Source organism: Ornithorhynchus anatinus, chromosome 10 (genome assembly GCF_004115215.2).
Source record: "Ornithorhynchus anatinus isolate Pmale09 chromosome 10, mOrnAna1.pri.v4, whole genome shotgun sequence".
NCBI lineage: Eukaryota > Metazoa > Chordata > Mammalia > Monotremata > Ornithorhynchidae > Ornithorhynchus > Ornithorhynchus anatinus.
The window spans coordinates 32,411,162-32,431,834 of NC_041737.1; the positions used below are offsets into that span (position 1 = coordinate 32,411,162).

The 20,673-nt window shown below is 62.4% G+C and overlaps 1 protein-coding gene across 1 annotated transcript in view; it reads left to right on the forward strand.

Moving 5' to 3' along the window:
• Positions 1 to 1,959: 1,959 nt before the first annotated feature.
• The window catches only part of COQ2 (coenzyme Q2, polyprenyltransferase), a 29,823-nt gene continuing 11,109 nt past the window's right edge, over positions 1,960 to 20,673 (forward strand). Inside the window, exons 1-4 of the mRNA XM_029073211.2 lie at positions 1,960 to 2,240; positions 14,014 to 14,180; positions 16,503 to 16,624; positions 18,684 to 18,769. Coding sequence (XP_028929044.1) covers positions 1,967 to 2,240; positions 14,014 to 14,180; positions 16,503 to 16,624; positions 18,684 to 18,769 — 649 coding nt within the window. The 5' untranslated portion in view covers positions 1,960 to 1,966. The remainder of the gene's footprint in view (positions 2,241 to 14,013; positions 14,181 to 16,502; positions 16,625 to 18,683; positions 18,770 to 20,673) is intronic.

A 20,673-nucleotide genomic window follows, 5' to 3' on the forward strand; every position in this document is an offset into this window, starting at 1 on the left:
CCTTCGAAACGCTCGCTCCCGCCCTCCCGCGCCCCCCGACCTCCACCTTCGACCGTCCGCTCTCCGACGGTTTCCTCCCCGCTGTTTTCAAACCTGCTCGTGTCTCCCCGTCCTAAAAGAGAGACCCCCTCCCGTGACCCCGTCGCTCCCTCCGGTTAGCGCCCCGTCTCCCTCCTCTCCGAACGGGTCGTTTACACCCGCTGGCTCCGCTCCCTCTCCTCCGGTTCTCCACTCGACCAACCTGGCTTCCCGCCCCGTCGGCCCCAAGGAAATCACCCTTGCCGAGGTCGACGGCGTCAGATCCCACGGCCTCCGCTCCGTCCCGATCCCCGTCGGCTGCCTTCGGCGCCGGGGGCCGCCCCCGTTCTCCCGGAAACGCTCCCTAACCTCGCCTTCACTCGCTGCCTCTTCCCGGTTCTCCTCCTATCCCTTGGGCCGCTGGGTCCGTCCCTTTAGCGGGCTGCTCCTCCGCCCGCGGATCCCGTAACGGTCGCCGCCGTAATCCCGGTGATGACTCTTGAGGGAGACGAGCTAGATGAACCCTGAAAGGTGGCCGCCGGATCCAGCTTGGGGCGAGATCGGACGGGAGGCCTGCGCCTCTCAGGAGCCTCCGCCTTCACGCCGCACGCCGGCGAGAGTAGCTTCCCCCCGCGGCAATCTTCGCGATGGCCTCCGTTCAGCGCTCGCTACGCGCGAGGCGATCGGACCGGCCCCCTCGGGGCTCCCCGGCTTCGTCCCCGTTTTCCCGGCGAGGTCGCTGAGGCCCGGAGGAGTGACGTGACCCGTCCGAGGTCACACGGCAGGCAAGCGGCGGAGCCGGGATGAGAACCCACGACCTCTCCCCGCCGCTCCTCATCTGGTGACGGTACCGGCGAGGCGTCGAGCACCGTATTAAGCGCCGGGACGCGAGCGGTTCCGGTTGGACGTGGCCGCGTGGAAAAAGCGCAGGCCTGGGAGTCGGAGGAGCCGAGTTCCGACCCCCGGCCCCGGCCCGGACCGTGAGCCCGGCGTCGGGCCCGGAGCGCCCGATGAAGCCGACCGAAGGAATGACCGAACCCGGCCGCCGTGTGGCTTTCGGACAAGCCGCTTCTCCGTGCCCGTCACCTCATGGGGAAAACGGGGAACGAGCCGGGGAGCCTTTCTCGTCGCTGGCATTGTTATTTGCACGGAGCGCTCCACAGATGCCATCGTCGTCGTCGTCGTCATCCTCATCATCGTCATTCGCACAGAGTGAGCGCCCGACAAACGCCGTCGTCATTATTATTTAAACGTAGTGAGCGCTTAACAATATCGTCGTCGTCGTCATTCGCACAGAGTGAGCGCTTAACGGACGCCGTCATCATCATTATTACCATTGGCACAGAGTGAGCGCTTAAAGGCCATCGTTGTCATCATCATCATCATTCTCTCGCCTGTCAAATGGGGACGAGACCCGGGTGCCCCGTGCGGCTTTGGCCTCTAAGGGGGGGGGGGGGGGGGCGGGGGACGCGTTAGACGGTGAGCCCGTCACCGGGCAGGGACGGTCTCTCTCTGTGGCCGATTTGTCCATTCCAAGCGCTCAGTCCGGTGCTCTGCCCGTAGTAAGCGCTCAATAAATGCTATCGAATGAATCTGTATCTGTGGCCGCATGGTCCATTCCAAGCGCTCAGTCCGGTGCTCTGCCCGTAGTAAGCGCTCAATAAATGCTATCGAATGAATTTGTATCTGTTGCCGAACTGTCCCTTCCAATCGCTTAGTACAAGTAGCCTGCACACAGTAAACGCTCCATAAAAGCTATTGAATGAATGGAGGGCGCCACGGGGCCCTGCGCATGCGTCCTGCCGGGGGGGGGGGGCCTGCGCATGCGTCCTGCCGGGGGCGGGGCACGCCCAGGGGCCCTGCGCATGCGCCCTGCCGGGGATTGGGGGGGGCAGGGGGCCTGCGCATGCGTCCTGCCGGGGGCGGCGCGCGCCCCGGGCCCCTGCGCATGCGTCCCGCGGGGGGCGGCGGCGCCATGTTGTGCCCTGGGGGTCTGGGCCTCGGGCGGCGGCTCCTGACGCGGTGGGGGTCGGGGCTGTGGGGTCGCGGGGCTCCTCGGCCCCCCGCCGCCGCCGCCGGCCGCCCGCCGCCCCGGCCTCCCCCGGCCTCCTCTTCCTCCCCCTCGGCGTCGGCGTCGTCGTCGGCGGCGGCGGCCATCGTCAGGCGGGCGCCCGGCCCGCTGCAGCCCTACCTGCGCCTCATGCGGCTGGACAAGCCCATCGGTGAGCCGGGCGCACGCTCTGCCCCCGGCCTTCTGGCCGCGGGGAGGGCTCGGAAGGGCAGCCCCGCCCAGTCCCTTTCTCCTCGCAGCGTGGCTCAGTGGCGAGAGCCCGGGCTTGGGAGTCCGAGGTCACGAGTTCGAATCCCGGCTCCGCCACTCGTCGGCTGGGGGACCGTGGGCCGGTCACTTCGCCTCTCTGGGCCTCAGTGACCTCATCTGGAAAATGGGGATTCACCGTGAGCTTCACGTGGGACCCCCTGATGACGCTGGATCTCCCCCAGCGCTTAGCACAGTGCTCTGCACACAGCAAGCGCTCAATAGTAATGTGGGTAGTACTCGTTAGGCGCTTGCTGTGTGCAGAGCACTGTGCTAAGCGCTGGGGGGGAGATCCAGGGGCACCAGGTCGTCCTATGTGAGGCTCACGGTCTTCGTCCCCATTTTACAGGTGAGGGAACTGAGGCACAGAGAAGTAATAATAACGTCGGCATTTGTTAAGTGCTTACTCTGTTGCTCTAAGCGCCGGGGGGGGGATACAGGGGCATCAGGCGGTCCCACGTGAGGATCACAGTCTTCATCCCCGTTTTCCAGTTGAGGTCACTGAGGCACAGAGAAGTGAAGTGCCTCGCCCACAGTCACACAGCTGCCAAGCGGCCGAGCCGGGATTCGAACCCATGACCTCTGACTCCCAAGCCCGGGCTCTTGCCACTGAGCCACGCTGCTTCGAACACCAACGTTATTATTCTTATTAATAATAAAAAGCCCCTCGGGCAGAGATCAGATCGTCTAACGGTGTTGTTGATTCAGTAGTATCACTGAGGGCTTACCGTGTCCGGAGCGTTGTACTGAACGCTTGGAATGGACAACTGGGCCACAGATAGAGACCATTCATTCAATAGTATTTATTGAGCGCTTACTATGTGCAGAGCACCGTACTAAGCGCTTGGGATGAACAAGTCGGCAACAGATAGAGACGGTCCCTGCCGTTTGACGGGCTTACGGTCTAATCGGGGGAGACGGACGGACAAGAACGATGGCAATAAATAGAGTCGAGGGGAAGAACATCTCGTAAAAACCGATGGCGACTAAATAGAATCGAGGCGATGTACAATTCATTAACAAAATAAATAGGGTAACGAAAATATATACAGTCGAGCGGACGAGTACGGTGCCGTGGGGATGGGAAGGGAGAGGTGGAGGAGCAGAGGGAAAAGGGGAAAATGAGGCTTTAGCTGCGGAGAGGTAAAGGGGGGATGGCAGAGGGAGTAGAGGGGGACGAGGAGCTCAGTCTGGGAACGCCTCTTGGAGGAGGTGATTTTTAAGTAAGGTTTTGAAGAGGGAAAGAGAATCAGTTTGGCGGAGGTGAGGAGGGAGGGCGTTCCGGGACCGCGGGAGGACGCGACCCGGGGGTCGACGGCGGGACGGGCGAGACCGAGGGACGGCGAGGAGGTGGGCGGCGGAGGAGCGGAGCGTGCGGGGTGGGCGGTAGAAAGAGAGAAGGGAGGAGAGGTAGGAAGGGGCGAGGTGACGGAGAGCCTCGAAGCCTAGAGTGAGGAGTTTTCGTTTGGAGCGGAGGTCGATAGGCAACCACCGGAGTTGTTTAAGAAGGGGAGTGACAGGCCCGGATCGTTTCTGCGGGAAGATGAGCCGGGCAGCGGAGTGAAGAATAGACCGGAGCGGGGCGAGAGAGGAGGAAGGGAGGTCAGAGAGAAGGCTGACACGGTAGTCTAGCCGGGATATAACGAGAGCCCGTAATAGTAAGGTAGCCGTCTGGGTGGAGAGGAAAGGGCGGATCTTGGCGATATCGTAGAGGTGAAACCGGCAGGTCTCGGTAACGGATAGGATGTGCGGGGTGAACGAGAGGGACGAGTCAAGGATGACACCGAGATTGCGGGCCTGCGGGACGGGAAGGACGGTCGTGCCATCCACGGTGATGGAGAAGTCTGGGAGCGGACCGGGCTTGGGAGGGAAGATGAGGAGCTCAGTCTCGCTCACGTTGAGTTTTAGGTGGCGGGCCGACATCCAGGTGGAGACGTCCCGGAGGCGGGAGGAGATGCGAGCCCGAAGGGAGGGGGAGAGGACAGGGGCGGAGATGTAGATCTGCGTGTCATCTGCGTAGAGATGGTAGTCAAAGCCGTGAGAGCGGATGAGTTCACCGAGGGAGTGAGTGTAAATGGAGAACGGAAGAGGGCCGAGAACTGACCCTTGAGGAACTCCAACAGTTAAAGGATGGGAGGGGGAGGAGGCTCCGGCGTAGGAGACCGAGAATGACCGGCCAGAGAGGTGAGAGGAGAACCGGGAGAGGACGGAGTCCGTGAAGCCGAGGTGAGATGAGGTATGGAGGAGGAGGGGATGGTCGACAGTGTCAAAGGCAGCAGAGAGGTCAAGGAGGATCAGAATGGAGTAGGAGCCATCGGATTTGGCAAGAAGGAGGTCACGGGTGACCTTAGAGAGAGCAGTCTCGGTAGAGTGGAGGGGACGGAAGCCAGATCGGAGGGGGTCTAGGAGAGAATGGGAGTTAAGGAATTCTAGGCATCGATTGTAGACGACTCGTTCTAGGATCTTGGAAAGGAAGGGTAGTAGGGAGATAGGACGATAACTGGAGGGGGAAGTGGGGTCAAGAGCGGGTTTTTTTAGGATGGGGGAGACGGGGGCACGTTTGAAGGCAGAGGGGAAGGAGCCCTTGGAGATTGAGTGGTTAAAAATAGAAGTTAAGGAAGGGAGGAGGGCAGGGGCGACGGTTTTAAGAAGGTGAGAGGGAATGGGGTCCGAGGCGCAGTTGGAGGGGGTGGCACTTGCGAGGAGGGAGGAGATCTCCTCTGAGGATACTGCAGGGAAGGATGGGAAAGTAGGGGAGGGGGTCGTTGGGGGGGAGGGGAGAGGCGGAGGGGTGACTTTGGGGAGCTCAGACCCGATCGTGTTGATTTTCGTGAGGAAATAGGTGGCCAGATCATTAGGGGTGAGAGATGGGGGAGGGGGTGGAACAGGGGGCCTAAGGAGAGAGTTAAAGGTCCGGAACAGTCGGCGGGGGTGACGGGCATGGGTGTCGATGAGGGAGGAGAAGAAGCTTTGCCTGGCGGAGGAGAGGGCAGAGTTAAGGCAGGAAAGGATAAATTTGAAGCGTGTGAGGTCGGCTCGGTGCTTGGACTTTCGCCAGCGGCGCTCGGCAGCTCGAGCATAGGAGCGTAGGAGGCGGACGGAGGAGGTGATCCGGGGCCGTGGGTTAGTGGAGCGAGAGCGGCGGAGGGAAAGGGGGGCGAGAGAGTCGAGATGAGTAGAGAGGGTGGAGTTGAGAGCGGAGACCCGCTCGTCGAGAGTGGGAAGAGAGGACAGGGCGGCGAGGTGAGGCGAGATGCTATTGGAAAGACGGATGGGATCGGGAGAGCGGAGGTCTCTGTGGGGCAGTAGCGAAGATTTGCAGGGGGAGGGAGTGTGAGAGATGAGGCAGGTGAGAAGGTTATGGTCGGAGAGAGGGATTTCAGAGTCGGTGAGGGAGGAGATAGTGCAGCGGTAGGAGATGACGAGATCGAGGGTGCGACCGAGTCGGTGAGTGGGCGCGGTACGGTGGAGGAGGAGGTCGGCAGAGTCGAGGAGGGATAGCGGGCGGGCGGCAGAGGAGTCGTCGGGTACGTCCGTATGGATGTCGAAGTCTCCGAGGATCAGAGTGGGCAGAGAGAAGGAGAGGAGGAAGGTGAGAAAGGGGTCAAGGTGGTCGAAGAAGTCGGAGGTGGGACCGGGAGGGCGGTAGACGACGGCGACAAGTAACTGGAGTGGGTGGTAGAGGCGAACGATATGGGCTTCGAAGGAGGGGAAGGAGAGGGAGGGGGGAGGAGGGATAGTGCGGAAGCGGCAACGGGGCGAGAGGAGGAAGCCGCCGCCTCCTCCCTTACCGGTGAGTCTGGGGGAGTGGGAGAAGGAGAGGCCTCCGCCGGAGAGAGCGGCGGCGGAGACCGTGTCTTCGGGAGAGAGCCACGTTTCCGAAAGGGCGAGGAGGAGGAGAGAGCGGGAGAGGAAAAGGTCATGGATGAAAGGTAGCTTGCCTGTAACAGAGCGGGGGTTCCAGAGGCCACACTTGAAAGTAGCTGTGGGTGCAGGGGGAGGAGGGGGGGAAGAGCGGGGGGAGGGGAGGGTTTGGATGGGAAGGAGGTGGCGGGGCCCTGGACGAGGAGAGGGGGATGAGGGGTGGCGGTGGGACAAGAGGACTGGGATGGGGCATGGGTGGGGAAGAGAGAAGGGGGGAGGGGGTGAAGAGGGGGTTTGGTGGGGGGAAGGGTAGGGGGAGGGGGAAGAGGGGTAGCGCTGGTAAAGTGGGGTTCTAGGGCGGGGGAGGGGAGGGGGGGAGGAGACAGAGGAGAGAGCGGGAAAGAGCTGAGCGAGAGAGGGGAAGGGGAAGGGGAAGGGGAGGATAGGAAGGGGCGGGAGGGAGGAGGGGGGGAGGAGGGACATGGCGAGGCCAGAGAGGTGGGTGGCAGCACTGACAACAATAAACAGTAATAAACGAAATCGGTAATATAGCAACGTGATACAATATGATACAATACAGTGGTGCTAATATAGCAACATGATACAGTATGATGCAATATAGTCGTGTTAATAAAAGGGGTGATGATCAGGGTCGGGGGTAGACTCGATTAAGGGGCGACCTGATCAGATTCAAAGTCTGACGACAATAAACAATAAAAAGCGAGATCGCAAATATAGCAACATGCTACAGTAAGGCACACTACAATAGTGTTAATAAGCAGGCGATGACCAGGGTCGGGGGACGAGCCGACCCTACCCGATCAGACTCAAAGTCGAGCGGCCAGCGGCCGAGAGAGTCCCAGAGCTCATGACCAGATAACCCTGTGGCGGCGGGGGGGCCCTGAGGTTGTCCGGGGTGGGTGGCGGCCGTGGCCGGCGGCTAAGGCAAGGTAACGTGGTGAGAACAAGGACGTCGTCGCCCGGGGCGGGGGCGGGAGAGATGAATCACCTCAAGAGGGAAGAGGGAGTGAGGCCTTCCCAAAATGGCCGCCTCAGGCAGAGTGGGGGCTTCCTAAAATGGCCGCCTCGGGCGGAGTGGGGGAGCGGTTGGGGAGCACAATGTCCCCGGGCCCGAGCAGGGGGACACAATGTCCCCCGAGGACACAATGTCCTTGGGGCCGAGAAGGGGAGCACAATGTCCCCAGGATCGAGAAGGGGAGCGCAATGTCCCCGGGCCCGAGCGGCGGGGGGGGCGGGTGGACTGGAAGCTGGCGGCTGGGGGACTGTGGGGGCGAAGATCCGTAGCGTCGGAGTTCCCGAGCGGGGGTGCGGAGATCCAGGTTGCGAAAGGCTGAGGCGGGCGCGGGTCCGGACGGTCCGAGCCTCAGCTCCCCGGTGGAGGCGGAGGAAGCGCAGATGAGTCGGCGAGCGGCAGGCGAAGGGGGGCTTGTCGGGAATCGGGGCAGGGGCCGCGTGGGCCGAGGCTGCGCCTCAGGGGAGCAGAGATCCCGGGCCCACGAGGTAATGGCTCCGAGGGTCCGGGCGATGACAAGGCTCAGCTTCCCGGGAGAGGGGGGGTGGTCTCGGCGCGGACGAGTCGGCGGTCGGCGGCCAGAAAGCCGCTAAAGTCGGCGGTCGGTGGCCAAAAGGCTGCCAAAGAGCTAGGCTGGAAACGGGGGGCAGGCAGCCCAAGGAACCGCCGCCTGGGAGGAGAGCTCCAGAGTCCATGTGGTGGTCGATTCGGCTGGGAAGAGGGGCCCTGCCCGGTGACGGGCTCGCGGTCCAATCCGGGGAGACAGACGGACAAAAACAAGACAACGGCATCGCGATAAATAGAATGAAGGGGATGGACACCTCATTAACAAAATATTATTAACAAAATAAACAGGGTAATGAGAATACAGACAAATGAGCACGGTGCTGAGGGGGAGGAGCAGAGGGAAGGGAGGGAAGTTGTTGTCTTCCGAGCGCTTAGCGGAGGGCCCCGCACGCGGGAAACGTTCTGGATCGATGAGGGCGACGGGTCCCGGCTCCGCCACCTGTCAGCTGTGTGACTGTGGGCGAGTCACTTTACTTCTCCGTGCCTCAGTTACCTCATCTGTAAAATGGGGATTAACTGTGAGCCTCATGTGGGACGAGTGTACCTCCCCCAGCGCTTAGAACGGTGCTCTGCACACAGGAAGCGCTTAACAAATACCAACTGTATACGAAAAGCCACCGCCATCCTGGGCTTTTGCTCTTTCGGACGCCCGACTGCCCCCACCAACTCCCCCGGCTACCAGTCGGTCGGTGTTAGGCCAGATTGCACATTCCCAGCGCTTAGTACAGCGCTCTGCACATAGTAACTGCTCCATAAATACCGTGGGATGAATGTTAAACGCCAACTGTGTGTTGCGTCCTGGACCGAGCGCTTGGGAAAGTCCAGTCGCCTCTGCCCCGAGGCCCGGCTTTTTATCCGCCGTGTGGCCAGGACGCGATCTAGGAAAGGTTCGCGGGCCTCGTTACCGAAGAAACCTTTGGGGCGTGCAGGCGGCGTCGGGCCGGGAGAGTAAATAATAAATAATGTTGGTATCTGTTAAGCGCTTACTACGTGCAGAGCACCGTTCTAAGCGCTGGGGGAGATCCAGGGTCATCGGGTTGTCCCACGTGGGGCTCACAGTCTCCATCCCCATTTTGCAGATGAGGGAACTGAGGCACAGAGAAGTGAAGTGACTGGCCCACAGTCACACAGCCGACACGGGGCAGAGGCGGGATGCGAACCCGTGACCTCCGACTCCCAAGCCCCGGGCTCTTGCCACCGAGCCACGAGCGGGAGGGTTGGCAAGAATGCCCGCCTCGCGCTTGAGGAGACTCGGGGACCCGGTGTACGGTAAAAGTACAGTCAGTCGTCGACTCCCGACGGGATTGCCGCATCCTTTCCGACCTCCCGACCGCTCCCCACTTCAGTCCACGCTTCTCTCCGCTGCCCGGATCGTCTTCCTACAGGCACGTTCGGGAGCGGGGCGAGACGGGAAGTGTCACCCCCCCCCCCACTCAGAAATCTCCGGCGGTTGCCTGCGCAGCGCTTTGTGTCTATCTCTAATTCTATTTTTTTTCATCCATGCTCTGCACACGGTAAGCGCTCAGTAAATAGGATCGAATGGAGGTAGAACCGATCCTCATCCTCCCGGACCGTCAACCGCTGGCGTTTCTCGAGGAACGGTGGGGTCTAGTGGAAAGAGCACAGGGCTGGGGGTCGGAGGACCTGGGTTCTAACGCCAGCTCCACCGCTTGCCTGCCGTGCGACCTCGGGCGAGTCGCCTCACTTCCCCGGGCCTCGGTTTCCTCGCCTGTAACGTGGGGATTTGAGAAGCGGCGTGGTTCAGCGGAAAGAGCCCGGGCTTGGGAGTCAGAGGTCATGGGTTCGGAACCCCGGCTCCGGCACTTGTCAGCTGTGTGACTGTGGGCAAGTCACTTCTCCGTGCCTCAGTTACCTCATCTGGAAAATGGGATTAAGAGGTGGGACAACCCGATTCCCCTGTGTCTACCCCGACGCTTAGAACGGTGCTCTGCGCATGGTAAGCGCTTAACAGATACCGACGTCGTCGTTATTACTTGTTCTCCCTCCTGCTTAGAGAGTGAGCCCCGGGTGGGCCCCGATCCGCCCCGGCGCTTAGGAGAGTGCTTGAAGCGTATCGAAAAATATCGGGAGGGTGCCGGGATGGGAGGCGGATGGAAGTGATCCGGTCGGGGTAGGATGAGAGACTGTGCTAACGAGGCGGCCGTTCGGATGGAGAGGGCGGATTTTAGCGACGTCGTGAGGGTGGGGCCGCCGGGATCTGGCGACGGAGCGAAGGGGTTCCCCGCCTGGATCACCGCGGCGGCCTCCCCGCGGCCTCCCGTCTCGCCCCGCTCCCGTCGATACTTCACTCCGCTGCCCGGGTCGCTCTTCTACAGAAACGTCCTGGACCCGTCACCCCGCCCCTCAAAGAACTCCCACCTCCGCATCCAACGGAAACTCCTCCCCGTTGGCCTTTCGAGCTCTCCGCCTCCTCGCCCCCCCCCGCCCGCCTCGCCTCGCCTCGCCTCCCTCCTTCCACAGCCCACGCCGCCCCTTTAGTCCCGTTGCGATGGGCAACGGGCCCGGGAGCCGGAGGCCCCGGGTTCCGATCCCGGCTCTGCCGACCGGCCGTTGAGTGACCTCGGGCAAGTCGATCCAACTGCTCTCTGTCTCGGCTCCCTCATCTGTAAAATGGGGAGTAGGACCGTGAGCCTCACGTGGGACGCGAACTCCGTCCAACCACCTCCCCCGGCGCGCAGTACGGCGCCCTGGCATTTGGGAAGCACTCAACGGATACCGTTAGAAAGGGAAAGAAAAGGTTTACCCGGGAAGTGGAACGGAGCTCCGGTGGCGAGGGCGGGAGATAGGCAGGAGCTAAGTGGGAGAGAGCTTAGAAGCCGCTTGTGAGATTTTTGTTTCTTGTGAAGTGAAGCGGATGCCTGTTAGACGTTTTAGGGGAGGGTGTTTTCAGAACGTGACCTCGGGAGCCGTGCGCGCGATCCTTCCGAGAAGCGCTGCGGCTCGGTGGGAAGAGCCCGGGCTTGGGAGTCAGAGGTCGTGGGTTCGAGTCCCGGCCCCGCCGGCCGGGTGACCTCGGGCAAGTCACTTGGCTTCTCTGGGCCTCAGTTCCCTCATCTGTACAATGGGGACCGTGGGACAACCTGATTGGTGACCTTGTAATCGAGGTGATGGGATGACCAAGAACCGTGCTTGGCACGTAGCGAGCGCGTGACAGATACCAACACCGTTATTATTAGCGTCCCAGAAACGAGGCCGACGTAGGAATCCGACCAGGCCGGGGACGGGGGCCCCCGTCCCCTGGTTAGGGACGGGTGGATTTTAGGCCGGACTGAATGTGAGCGGTGAGAGAGGAGTCAAAGGCGACGCCGAAGTTTGCGGGTCTTCTGGACGGGGAAATTGGAGACGCTGTCAGTGTGAAGAGACGATTCAGAAATCCGCCGCGGTCCAAGCGTTCACCGTGTTTTGGCCTGATCGCCGAATCTGCCTCTTCCCACTGCCTCCGGCGTCTTCCGTCTCCGTCCGGTTCCTACTTCAGTCTGCTGCCTGGAGTCTCTTCCTAAAACTTCATTCTTTCCTCTCCTCCCCAACCCTTCGAAAAAGCCCCGATCGGTCGCTCAGTCAATCGATCGCATTCATTGAGCACTTACTGTGGGCGGAGCTCTCCACAAACAGAAAAATGTTCACTTTCTCTCCTTTGTTTCCTATTAGCCAGTCTTCTTGCCACGACGGCATTTCCGCCAACCCTTCGGTTACTCGGTTTCCTAAAAGCCTTTCGTGTTTTCCCAGCGCTTAATACGGTGCCGGTAAGCGCTCGGTAAATGCCACTGAAAGGCCGAATGAAAGGGTGGAAACTTGACAAAGGCCTTTTTGTGTCCACTTCAAAAGAACGCGGCCGGGTTTGCGTTTCCACGTTTGCGTCTCCCTCCCGGGTTGTATTTCGCCGGAGCGTTCACTCATCCGAAGCCTTTATCGTCAAATTTGCCGGGCGGGAAGGCGACTGGACCCGTCTAGAGTTCCCTCCGTCCCTCCTGCATCGTTCCTTATTCCGCCCCAGCAGCCGCCTGGCAATCAGACGTCGCTCTGTCGGCTTGTTTTTGTCGTCTGTTTCCAGGGATGCCAACTCTCCACGGTTCGTGTTGGGGCAAAATGAAGCCAGAGCATTGAGCCGTGAGGAGAGGGACAGTAAAAGGCGGGGGAGCAGAAGAGAGAGGAGGGGAAGAGGGTGGGGGAGAGGGAAGAGAGGCCGGAAAGAGGGTGCCCTGCTCTGCTGCCGATCCGTCTCGTCCCCGGGAGTGGCACCGGAGGAGGAAAGAGATGAGGAGGAGGAGAGAGGAAAGAGAGAAAAAGGAGGATTCGCGAATTCGGTAGTATTTTTCCAGGGCCAGTTTTGTACACCGTACCGTGCTAGGCACATCGAGAAAGAGGAAGAAGAGAGGTGAAAATCCGGCTGTGCCCTTCGGGAGCCGTGGCTGGGTGGCCGTAAAAGTAGGTTCCAGAGGAAAGAGCGAGAGATAATGAAATACAGGAGTAAGTACAGCCTGGAGCTAAAGTCAAAGTAATCGCCGACCCGCCCCAGAACGAGGAGGTCCCTGAAGTTGCCCCAGATGGCACTGATAAATGGATTCCAAAGTCCTTCTCCTCCCTCCCTTCCAACCCCGAACTGAATTTTAGTCCCTTCCTCTCGTCACTTCCCACCCCCTCCCACTCCGTCCGGCCCTCCGTCGTATTTATCGAGCACTTAGAGCGGGCAGAGCGGGAGAGTACGTTATAACGGAGTCCTCGGGGGAAGACAGGCGTGAAAATAAATTACGGTTAGGGAAGAAATAAACGGTGAGACCTTTGGACGTGGGCAGAGTGGAAGGGGGAGAGAATGAAGGGGGAGAGAAGAGGTTAGTCAGGGAGGGCGTCCTGGAAGAGAGATGATTTTAGAAGGGCTCTGCCGATAGAGAAAGCGATGGCCCGGTGGATACGGAGGGGGAGAGGTGAGATGGAGGCGCAGCGAGGAGGTCGGTATCACCGGAGCGAACAGTGTGGAGTGGGGCGGAGAGTGACGGGAGCGAGAACGGGCCGGGGCGGGGGGGGGAAAGATGATTGAGTTTTTCTCAAGCCAGCGGCTGAGGAATGTCTGGTGTGGAAACGGATGGGGGTGACGTTGGAGTGTGTAGATGTGCCTGGTAATATTTTTCCAGATTCAGTTCGGAGTCGTCGTTCCCGCCGTGTGCTTCACTGACGCGCCCCGGCGGTTATTCGAATCGAATTTCCATTGGGCTCAACGGGGCGGGTCTGATGTGGTGGAGCCCAATCCGTATCAGATCAGTGAAGCGATCGGTGGTAGTCACCGAGCGCCCGACTAAACGACTGAATGTAAAACGAGCCCGAAGAGCGGCGGGCGGCTGTTAGGTTGACGTGCAAGAGTGGATGGGTGGAGAACTTTGTTTTTTTTTTGTTTTTTGTTTTCTTACCAAAAATGATCTGGGTTGGAGAGGGAAATAGGGACTGGGGAGAGACAAGAGGCAAAGAGGTCGGCGGAGGAGGGTCAGGTTGAGTGTTCGGATCAACGTGATAGCGGATCGGATGGAGAGGAAAGGGGTGGATTGGAGGAATGTCGTGAAGGGAGAACCATCCGGGTCCCGGGTATAGCGCCTGACCGAAAACGAGTCGTCACCTCCACTCATCGTCCCGGTCTTTCTGTTTTTGAACGGCCGGTGCCCCTAGGGAAAGTGGGTAGCCATCGGAGGTGTGGAGTTCCCACGTACACCTCCCTCACCGGGTCCTGACCACTGCTTGGAACGAGATCTTTCCTCCGGGTTTGGGGACGGGTCGTTCGGGAAAAGTCATCCGGCGTCGGAAAATCTCACCGCGGCGAAGTATTCAGAAAAACCTACGTGAGAATAATTCCCGGCGCCGTCGTCGCGTTGTGCTCCCGGCCCTGACCTTTCCCGCTTCTCTGATTTCATCCAACGTCTCTGGCCCGTTTTCATCATCCTGAAGAAGTTAGTCTGTAGAACACGCGTGGAATGTTTCTTTCCAAGGGATTCCACGGCAGTAAACCCCGTGGGTAAGGAGATGCTTTCTGTGAAGACCGCGTCTGTCGTCCCTCCCTCGAAGGTCCCGCTGCCGGAGTCCGGGCGACGCCAGAGCGGCCCCGGGGGGCCGGAGGCCGGAGAACCTACCGGGAACGCCGGCGTGGATCGGGGCGGGATCGGTGTCTTGTCTTCATTTGTCTTCTTTCCTTCTCTCTGGTCTGATTTAGGGACCTGGCTGTTGTACCTGCCGTGTTGCTGGAGCATCGGGCTGGCGGCCGACCCGGGTTGTTTTCCGGACTGGTCCATGTTGTCTCTCTTCGGGACTGGAGCGATCTTGATGCGAGGAGCTGGCTGTACCATCAATGACATGTGGGATCAGGATTTTGACAGAAAGGTAGGGTCACGGGAGGCGCGCCCTCCTTCATTTTGGATGAGGAGTTGGCAACCCTTCTGACGCCGGCCCCTCCCCCGTCCCCCAAACCGCGCAAGTGCCGTTTTTCACACGGAAGCTGCAGAATTCCGTCGTTTCATCGCGGCGGTCTAACCCCGATGAACGACGTAAGGAATTTTAGCAGCGAATGTCCCCGCCCTGGGTAATACCGTCCGTGGTGATACTTTCCCAGATCGAGTTCGGGGTCGGGTGTAGGGGATCGATCGCTATCCACAGTTTTATCCGCCGTTCATTATCGGCGCGACCCCAGCGGTCATTCCGATCGGATTTCCGCTCCGCCTGACGGTGGCGATCCGACGTAGCGGAGCCCGATCCACGTCAGGTCAGCGAAGCGGTCGGTGGCGTTTACCGAGCGCCCGACCGAACGACTGGATGGAGGGCTGGCCCCGAGAGCCGCGGGCGGCCGGTGCCGTCGCCGCGGCGAGCGTTGTGGGAACTCGTTGGAGGAGGCCCCCCCTCCCCCCCCCCCGGAAGCCGCGGGATTTGGGAGGGCCGCGGGGAAGAGGCCACCGATGGAACGGGCGGAGGGAACCCCGCACGGGTAAGGGGTCAGAGACGTAGAGAAGGGAGAGAGTGGGGTTAGAAGGTCAGGTGGGAGCGGTAGGGACCACCCCTGCCCTCGAAAGAGCTTTTCGTCGAACAGAGGAGACGGACGCCGGTGTGGATTAAAGTAGCGGAGGCTACGGGATTCGTCCAGAAGTGCCCCCGTCAATCCGTCGATCGATCGGTCACACGTACTGAGTGCCCAGAACCGTACTGCCGGCCCGTCTCTCTCCTCCCTCCCCACCGATCTGTTCCGGCTCTCCCCCGATCCCGGCGGTTTTCCTCTCTTCCTCCCCACAGATTTTCTCGTTCTCTCTTTCGCTCCCGTCTCTCCCCAGAATAGAAAGTATCACTGATCGATCGACCGATGGAGCGTGGACCACGCTCAGTCGGGCGTTCGGGTATTGGCGGTGTAAAGAGCACCGTCCCGAGCGCCCGGTGGAGCGAAACAAAATCTGTAGGCACGGTCCGCGTCCTCGAGGAGTTTGCGGCCTCGCGGGGGAGACTGAAGGAGTCCAGGAAGGGGGAGGCCGGTAGAGTTTAGAACTGTACATTCCAAGCGCTTAGTCAGGTGCTCTGCACGTAGCAAGCGCTCAGCGAATACTATTGAACGAGTGATGGGAGGGCGGGAGGGAGCAATCGGGGAAGGCCTCCCGGAGGAGGTGTGTCCTCGGAAAGCCCTTGAGCATGGGGAGAAGGGGGAGGTGGCTCCGGGCGAGAGGGCGGGTTTGAGCGAGCCGTCAGCGGCGAGGGACGGCGAGCGGGTCGGGGTCAGGGGAGGGGAGGTGCGCGGGCCGGGTGGCGGCGGAAGGGGAGCCAGGATGAGCAGCGGGGAGGGAGCCGACGGAGCGAACCGTAGCCGGCGGACTCGTAACGAGGTCGCCTCCGCCTGGGATCCGGAGCCCCGAGGGCTGCGGAAGCACGGGGTCTCGGTTGGAGCCAGGCGAGCTGTAGCCGAGGCCCGCCGCGGCGGGTTTTCACCCCGGTCGCCCCTCGCGGCCCGGCGGCCGGATCTTGATCCGGATCGGCCTGGCCCGAGCTCGCCCGATTCCGCCTCTGAACGGCCGGGGCTCCGCGGAAGGGGCCCGGGCCCGGGAGCCGGAGGTCGCGGGCTCCCATCCCGGCCGCGCCGCCCGTCTGCCGCGTGACCTCGGCCGGGTCGCGGGACCGCTCCGGCCTGCCTCCCGTCATGGCCGCCGGGCCGGCGGGCGGAGGCGGCGAGGGAGCCGGGCTTCCGGTTCGGCCCCGAGAGAGAACGGTCCTGATCCTCAGCCGCCTTTCGATCGGTGGATCGTCTTCGGTCGGCCCTCACGTCGTGCGGGGCGCCGGGTGAGGGCGCGGGAGAGCGCACCGGAACAGGTCCGGTCGACGTATCCCCCGCCCCCAGAGAGCTTGCGGTCCGCGGGGGGGGGCACGGGCGGGAGTTACTTTAATTCGTTAAAGGAATCATTTACAGACGGGGGAGCCGAGGCCCGGAGAAGTGAAGCGAGTTGCCCCAGGCCGCACGGCAGACGGGCGGCGGAGCCGGGATCAGAACCCGTGACCCAGCGTTGTCATTACTGTAATAGCAGCACAGTGGTCATTAGGGATGTTTAAATGAGCGCCGGGGGGGCCGAGGGTTGGGGGAAGGAAGGGCGCGGGTCTCGCCGGTCGGGTTCCGGTCCTTCTGCGCTTCAGGAATGTTGCTCGAGGCTTAGCGGAAATCTGTGTTTCGGTCTTCAGGTTACGAGAACAGCCAGCCGCCCCTTAGCCGCCGGGACCATTTCGACTTTTCGGTCCTTCGTTTTCCTCGGGGGCCAGCTGAGCTTGGCCCTGGGCGTGCTCCTGTGTCTGAATCGTTACAGGTGAGTTTCACGGATTCCCCTGACGCCGAAACAAAGTGCGCCTTCGGGAGACGAGGACGGCGGCCCCGGTCCCCTCCCGCGTCGGCCCTCCGTGGGAATAAGATGGCCCCAGACGCTTCCTGTTAAGGATGAAGGGGAGAGAGAGAGAGAAGTAGAACCGAGTCCCCTCTCAGCCTCCTCGAACGTTTCGGGCTTCTCCTCCCGCACCGACGCGGTCGCTTCGGCCCCTTTCGGGGCAGGGGAGGCGTCGGCCGGTTCCGGCGGCCTCTCCGAAGCGCTCGGTACCCGGCGCGTAGCGGGCGCCCGATCGCCGCCGCCGAGCGACTCGCCTCCGAGGGCGGCGTGAAGGCGGAGGTGTTTTTCACAGACGGGGGGAGACGGAGGCCCGGCGAGAATGGCCTGTCCGGACTCGCGCCGGTCCGCGGCATTCAAGCTTTCCGGAGCGCTCCGGTGACCTTCCTCGCGGTGAGGAGGACGCCCCCGGCCGGGGATACCGATAGCGCGGCCGCATTAAAACGCTCTCCCGCGGGATGCTTCCCTTTAGAGGCGAGGCCCGGGGAAGCGTGCGCGGCTCAAGGTCACCGAAAAGCGGGTCGCGTCCGAATCCCGGGCAGTGAGCCGGACGCGCGCGGTCCCCGTGGGGCGATGCCCCTCCTAGACGTGCTTAGGAAGCTCCGGCCGGGTGCGGACGCGCACATTCCCTCAGAAAGGCGGCGGGCGCGGGACCGGGAAGGGGGCAGGTGGAGAAAGGACCGGTCCCGAGGGCGAGACTCCGCGAATCCTCCCGCTGCTCTTTGGGCAGTTGTGGGTGGTGGGTTCGAATCCCGGCCCCGCCGCCCGTCTGCCGTGCGACCCGGGGCAGGTGGCCCCGCTCCTGTGGGCCTCGGCTCCCTCGTCCGTAAAAACGGGGGGCGCGGACTGTGAGCCCCGCGTGGGGCGGGGACCGTGGCCAGCCTGATGGGCTCGTGTCTGCCCCGGCGCTCGGCAGAGGGCTTGGCGCAGAGTAAGCGCTTAACGGGTACCCCGATTATCATCACCGTTATCGTCTCAGGCCCGCCGGCCAGGCACGGCCTAGTCCTTTTCCCTCCCCGGAGGCGGCGCGGTCTGGCGGAGAGAGCCCGGGCCCGGGAGTCGGGGGACCCGGGTTCCGATCCCCGCCCGGCCGCCTGCCGTGTGACCTCGGGCCGGTCGCCTAACTTCTCTGGGCCCCGGCGTCCCCAGCCGCACAACGGGGGGGGGGGGGGGGAGGGAGACGCCCGTTCTCCCTCCTCAGACCTGGATCCCCGGGAGGGACCGGGACCGCGTCCACCCGCAGAGGCAGCGTGGCTCAGTGGAGGGAGCCCGGGCCTGGAAGGCAGAGGGACCTGGGTTCTGATCCCGGCCCCTGACCTGCCCCGTGACCTCGGGCGAGGCACCGGACCTCTCCGGGCCTCGGTTTACCTCACCTGAGAAACAGGAATCGAGGCCGCCCCGTGCGGGACAACGGACCGTGTCCGTCCTGACTGGCCCGTATCTACCCAAGCGCTCGGTACGGCGCCCGGCATGTAATTAGCGCTTACCAGATACCCGTAGCAGAGAAGCAGCGTGGCTCAGTGGAAAGCGCCCGGGCTTGGGAGTCCGAGGTCATGGGTCCGAATCCCGGCCCCGCCGCCCGTCAGCTGGGCGACCGCGGGCGAGGCGCCTCACTTCTCCGTGCGCCGGCGATCTCGTCTGCAAAGTGGGGATGAAGACCGAGCCTCACGTGGGCCAACCCGATGACCCCGTGTCTCCCCCAGCGCTCAGAACAGTGCCGCCCGCACGTAGTAAGCGCTTTAACAGATGCCGGCGTTATCATTCCAGGCCCGAGGGCGGAGCTGACGCGGTGGGGCGGGGCGAGGGGGGCTCAGCCGCGTCAGGCCTCCCGTCGCGAGCCCCGAAAACGGTTCTCGGGTCGGGATTCAGATGAACGTCTCGGCCCTCGCCGCCGTCGCCGGGCTGTCGTGATCCTCTCCGAGTGACGCCGAGGCGGTCTGAGAGATCCGCCGTTTTCACTTCTTCCTCGATTTTTCTCTCACTTCAGCGTCGCCCTGGGAGCGGCGTCCCTGACCCTCGTGGCCATTTACCCCCTGATGAAGAGGATCACGTACTGGCCGCAGCTAGTCTTGGGTGAGCTTGAAATTCTTCTCGCGTATTTTCCGCAATTCTCTCCAACCGCGTTTCGGTCGGGCGGCGATGCGGGGCCGGGGCGTTAGAGTCTGGAGCCAGTTTAGAGGTGACGACGCGCCCGTCCGAATTCCGAAGTCACGTGGAATAAAGAGAAGCGAGGCATTCCACGTGGGCCGATGCGCCGGGCCGGCATCCGTGGGCGATCTTTTTTTTTTTTCTCTCAAATAGTACGGCCCCGTGTGACCCGAGAGCAGCGTGCGACGTCCTCGCCCGGGTGCCGGCTTGGAAATGACGCGGCCGGGCCTCGGCGCGCTTACCCGCGAGCCACGCGTCCTCTCCCTCGGTGGCACGGGCCGGGCTCTGGGGCCTTATTTCTGTTGGAGCCGAGCCGGGCCAGAGCAGGCGGACCGTGGCGTCGAGCGTTACCTCCGCGCCGGTCTCTGGGGCAGCCGGGCCCAGAGCGATCTCTCGCCCGCGTTTCACCGAGGGGCCGCCTGCGGGCCGGCGGCCGAGCTGGGACCGGACGTCGAGTCTCCCGATGGTCGTCTTCTACCGCTTCGGTCGTCGTCCCCCCCCCCCCGCCGTCTCTTTTCTTCTCCTCCCGCCTTCTCCCCACTCCTCCTCTCCCAGCCTGGTGGCGGCGACCCAGTGCCGACGGGCCGGGCGGCCTCTCGCCGGCCAGTAAGTCCCGTTAGCGAGAGTCCTAGGGGACGACGTCTGCCCCCTCTCCTGCAGCTCGGAGGAAACCGCCCCCGCCCTCCTCCCCAGACACTCTGTTCGCGTCCCCCGTACCCTCCGCCTTTCTTTCCTCTCCATGGCATTTGTTAAGCGCTCACTCTGTGCCACTCTGTACCAAGCGTTGGGGCCGACAGGAGCGGATTGGGTCGGGCGGAGTCCGCGTCCCACCCGGGGCTCCCAGTCGCGATCCCCCCCCCCCCCCCGTTTCCCGGACGGGGCAGCCGGCGCCCGGGGAAGCCAAGTGACTTGCCTGAGACGGGCGGCGGAGCGGGGATTGGAACCCAAGCCCTGCCGACCCCTAGGCCCGTGCTCTATCCGTTCATTCAGCGGTATTTACTGAGCGCTAACTATGTGCGGAGCACTGGACTAAGTGCGGACGGTTCGGCAACAGATAGAGACGATCCCCGCCCAGTGACGGGCTCGCAGTCTGATCGGGGGAGACGGACGGACAGAGACGGGACGACGTGATCGCGATAAGTAGAATCACCGGGGCCACACTGCTCTCTCCTCCAGATGCCCTCCCTTAGAGGTCAGGGATCTGAGAGAGGAGCCGGGGGCTGAGGCGGAGCTTCCCGTAAGTTCGGCTTCACTTTGCGGTAATAACAACGATCACGGTGTCCGTTAAGCGCTTCCTACGTGCCAGGCACCGTTCTAAGTGCCGGGGGCTTCATCGTGATCGTTGGTTCGCTCAGGCGTATTTGTTGAGCGCTCACTGCGTGCGGAGCGCTGCACTGAGCGCTCGGAAAGTACAGTTCGGGCGTAGGGACGGGTCCCTGCCCAAACGGGGCTCGCGGTCTAGAGCCGGGGGAGACGGACGTCGGAACAAGTGAGCGGGCGTCGATATAAACGGATCGAATTATAGATATATGCACATCAAAGCAAGCAAGCCCGCGTCGATAGAAATAATTCGACTTACGGATACGCCCATATATGCGCAAGCGCTGCGGGGTGAGGAGAAGGCGGGTAGAGCAAAGGGAGCGAGGCGGGGCGACGGGGAGCTGAGGAAAAGGGGGGGCTCAGCCTGGGAAGGCCTCTCGGCGGAGGCGACCCTTCAGAAGGGCTCTGGAAGGGGGGGAAGAGAGTCGGTCTGGCGGAGGTGAGGAGGGAGGGCGTTCCGGGACCGCGGGAGGACGTGGGCCGGGGGTCGACGGCGGGACGGGCGGGAC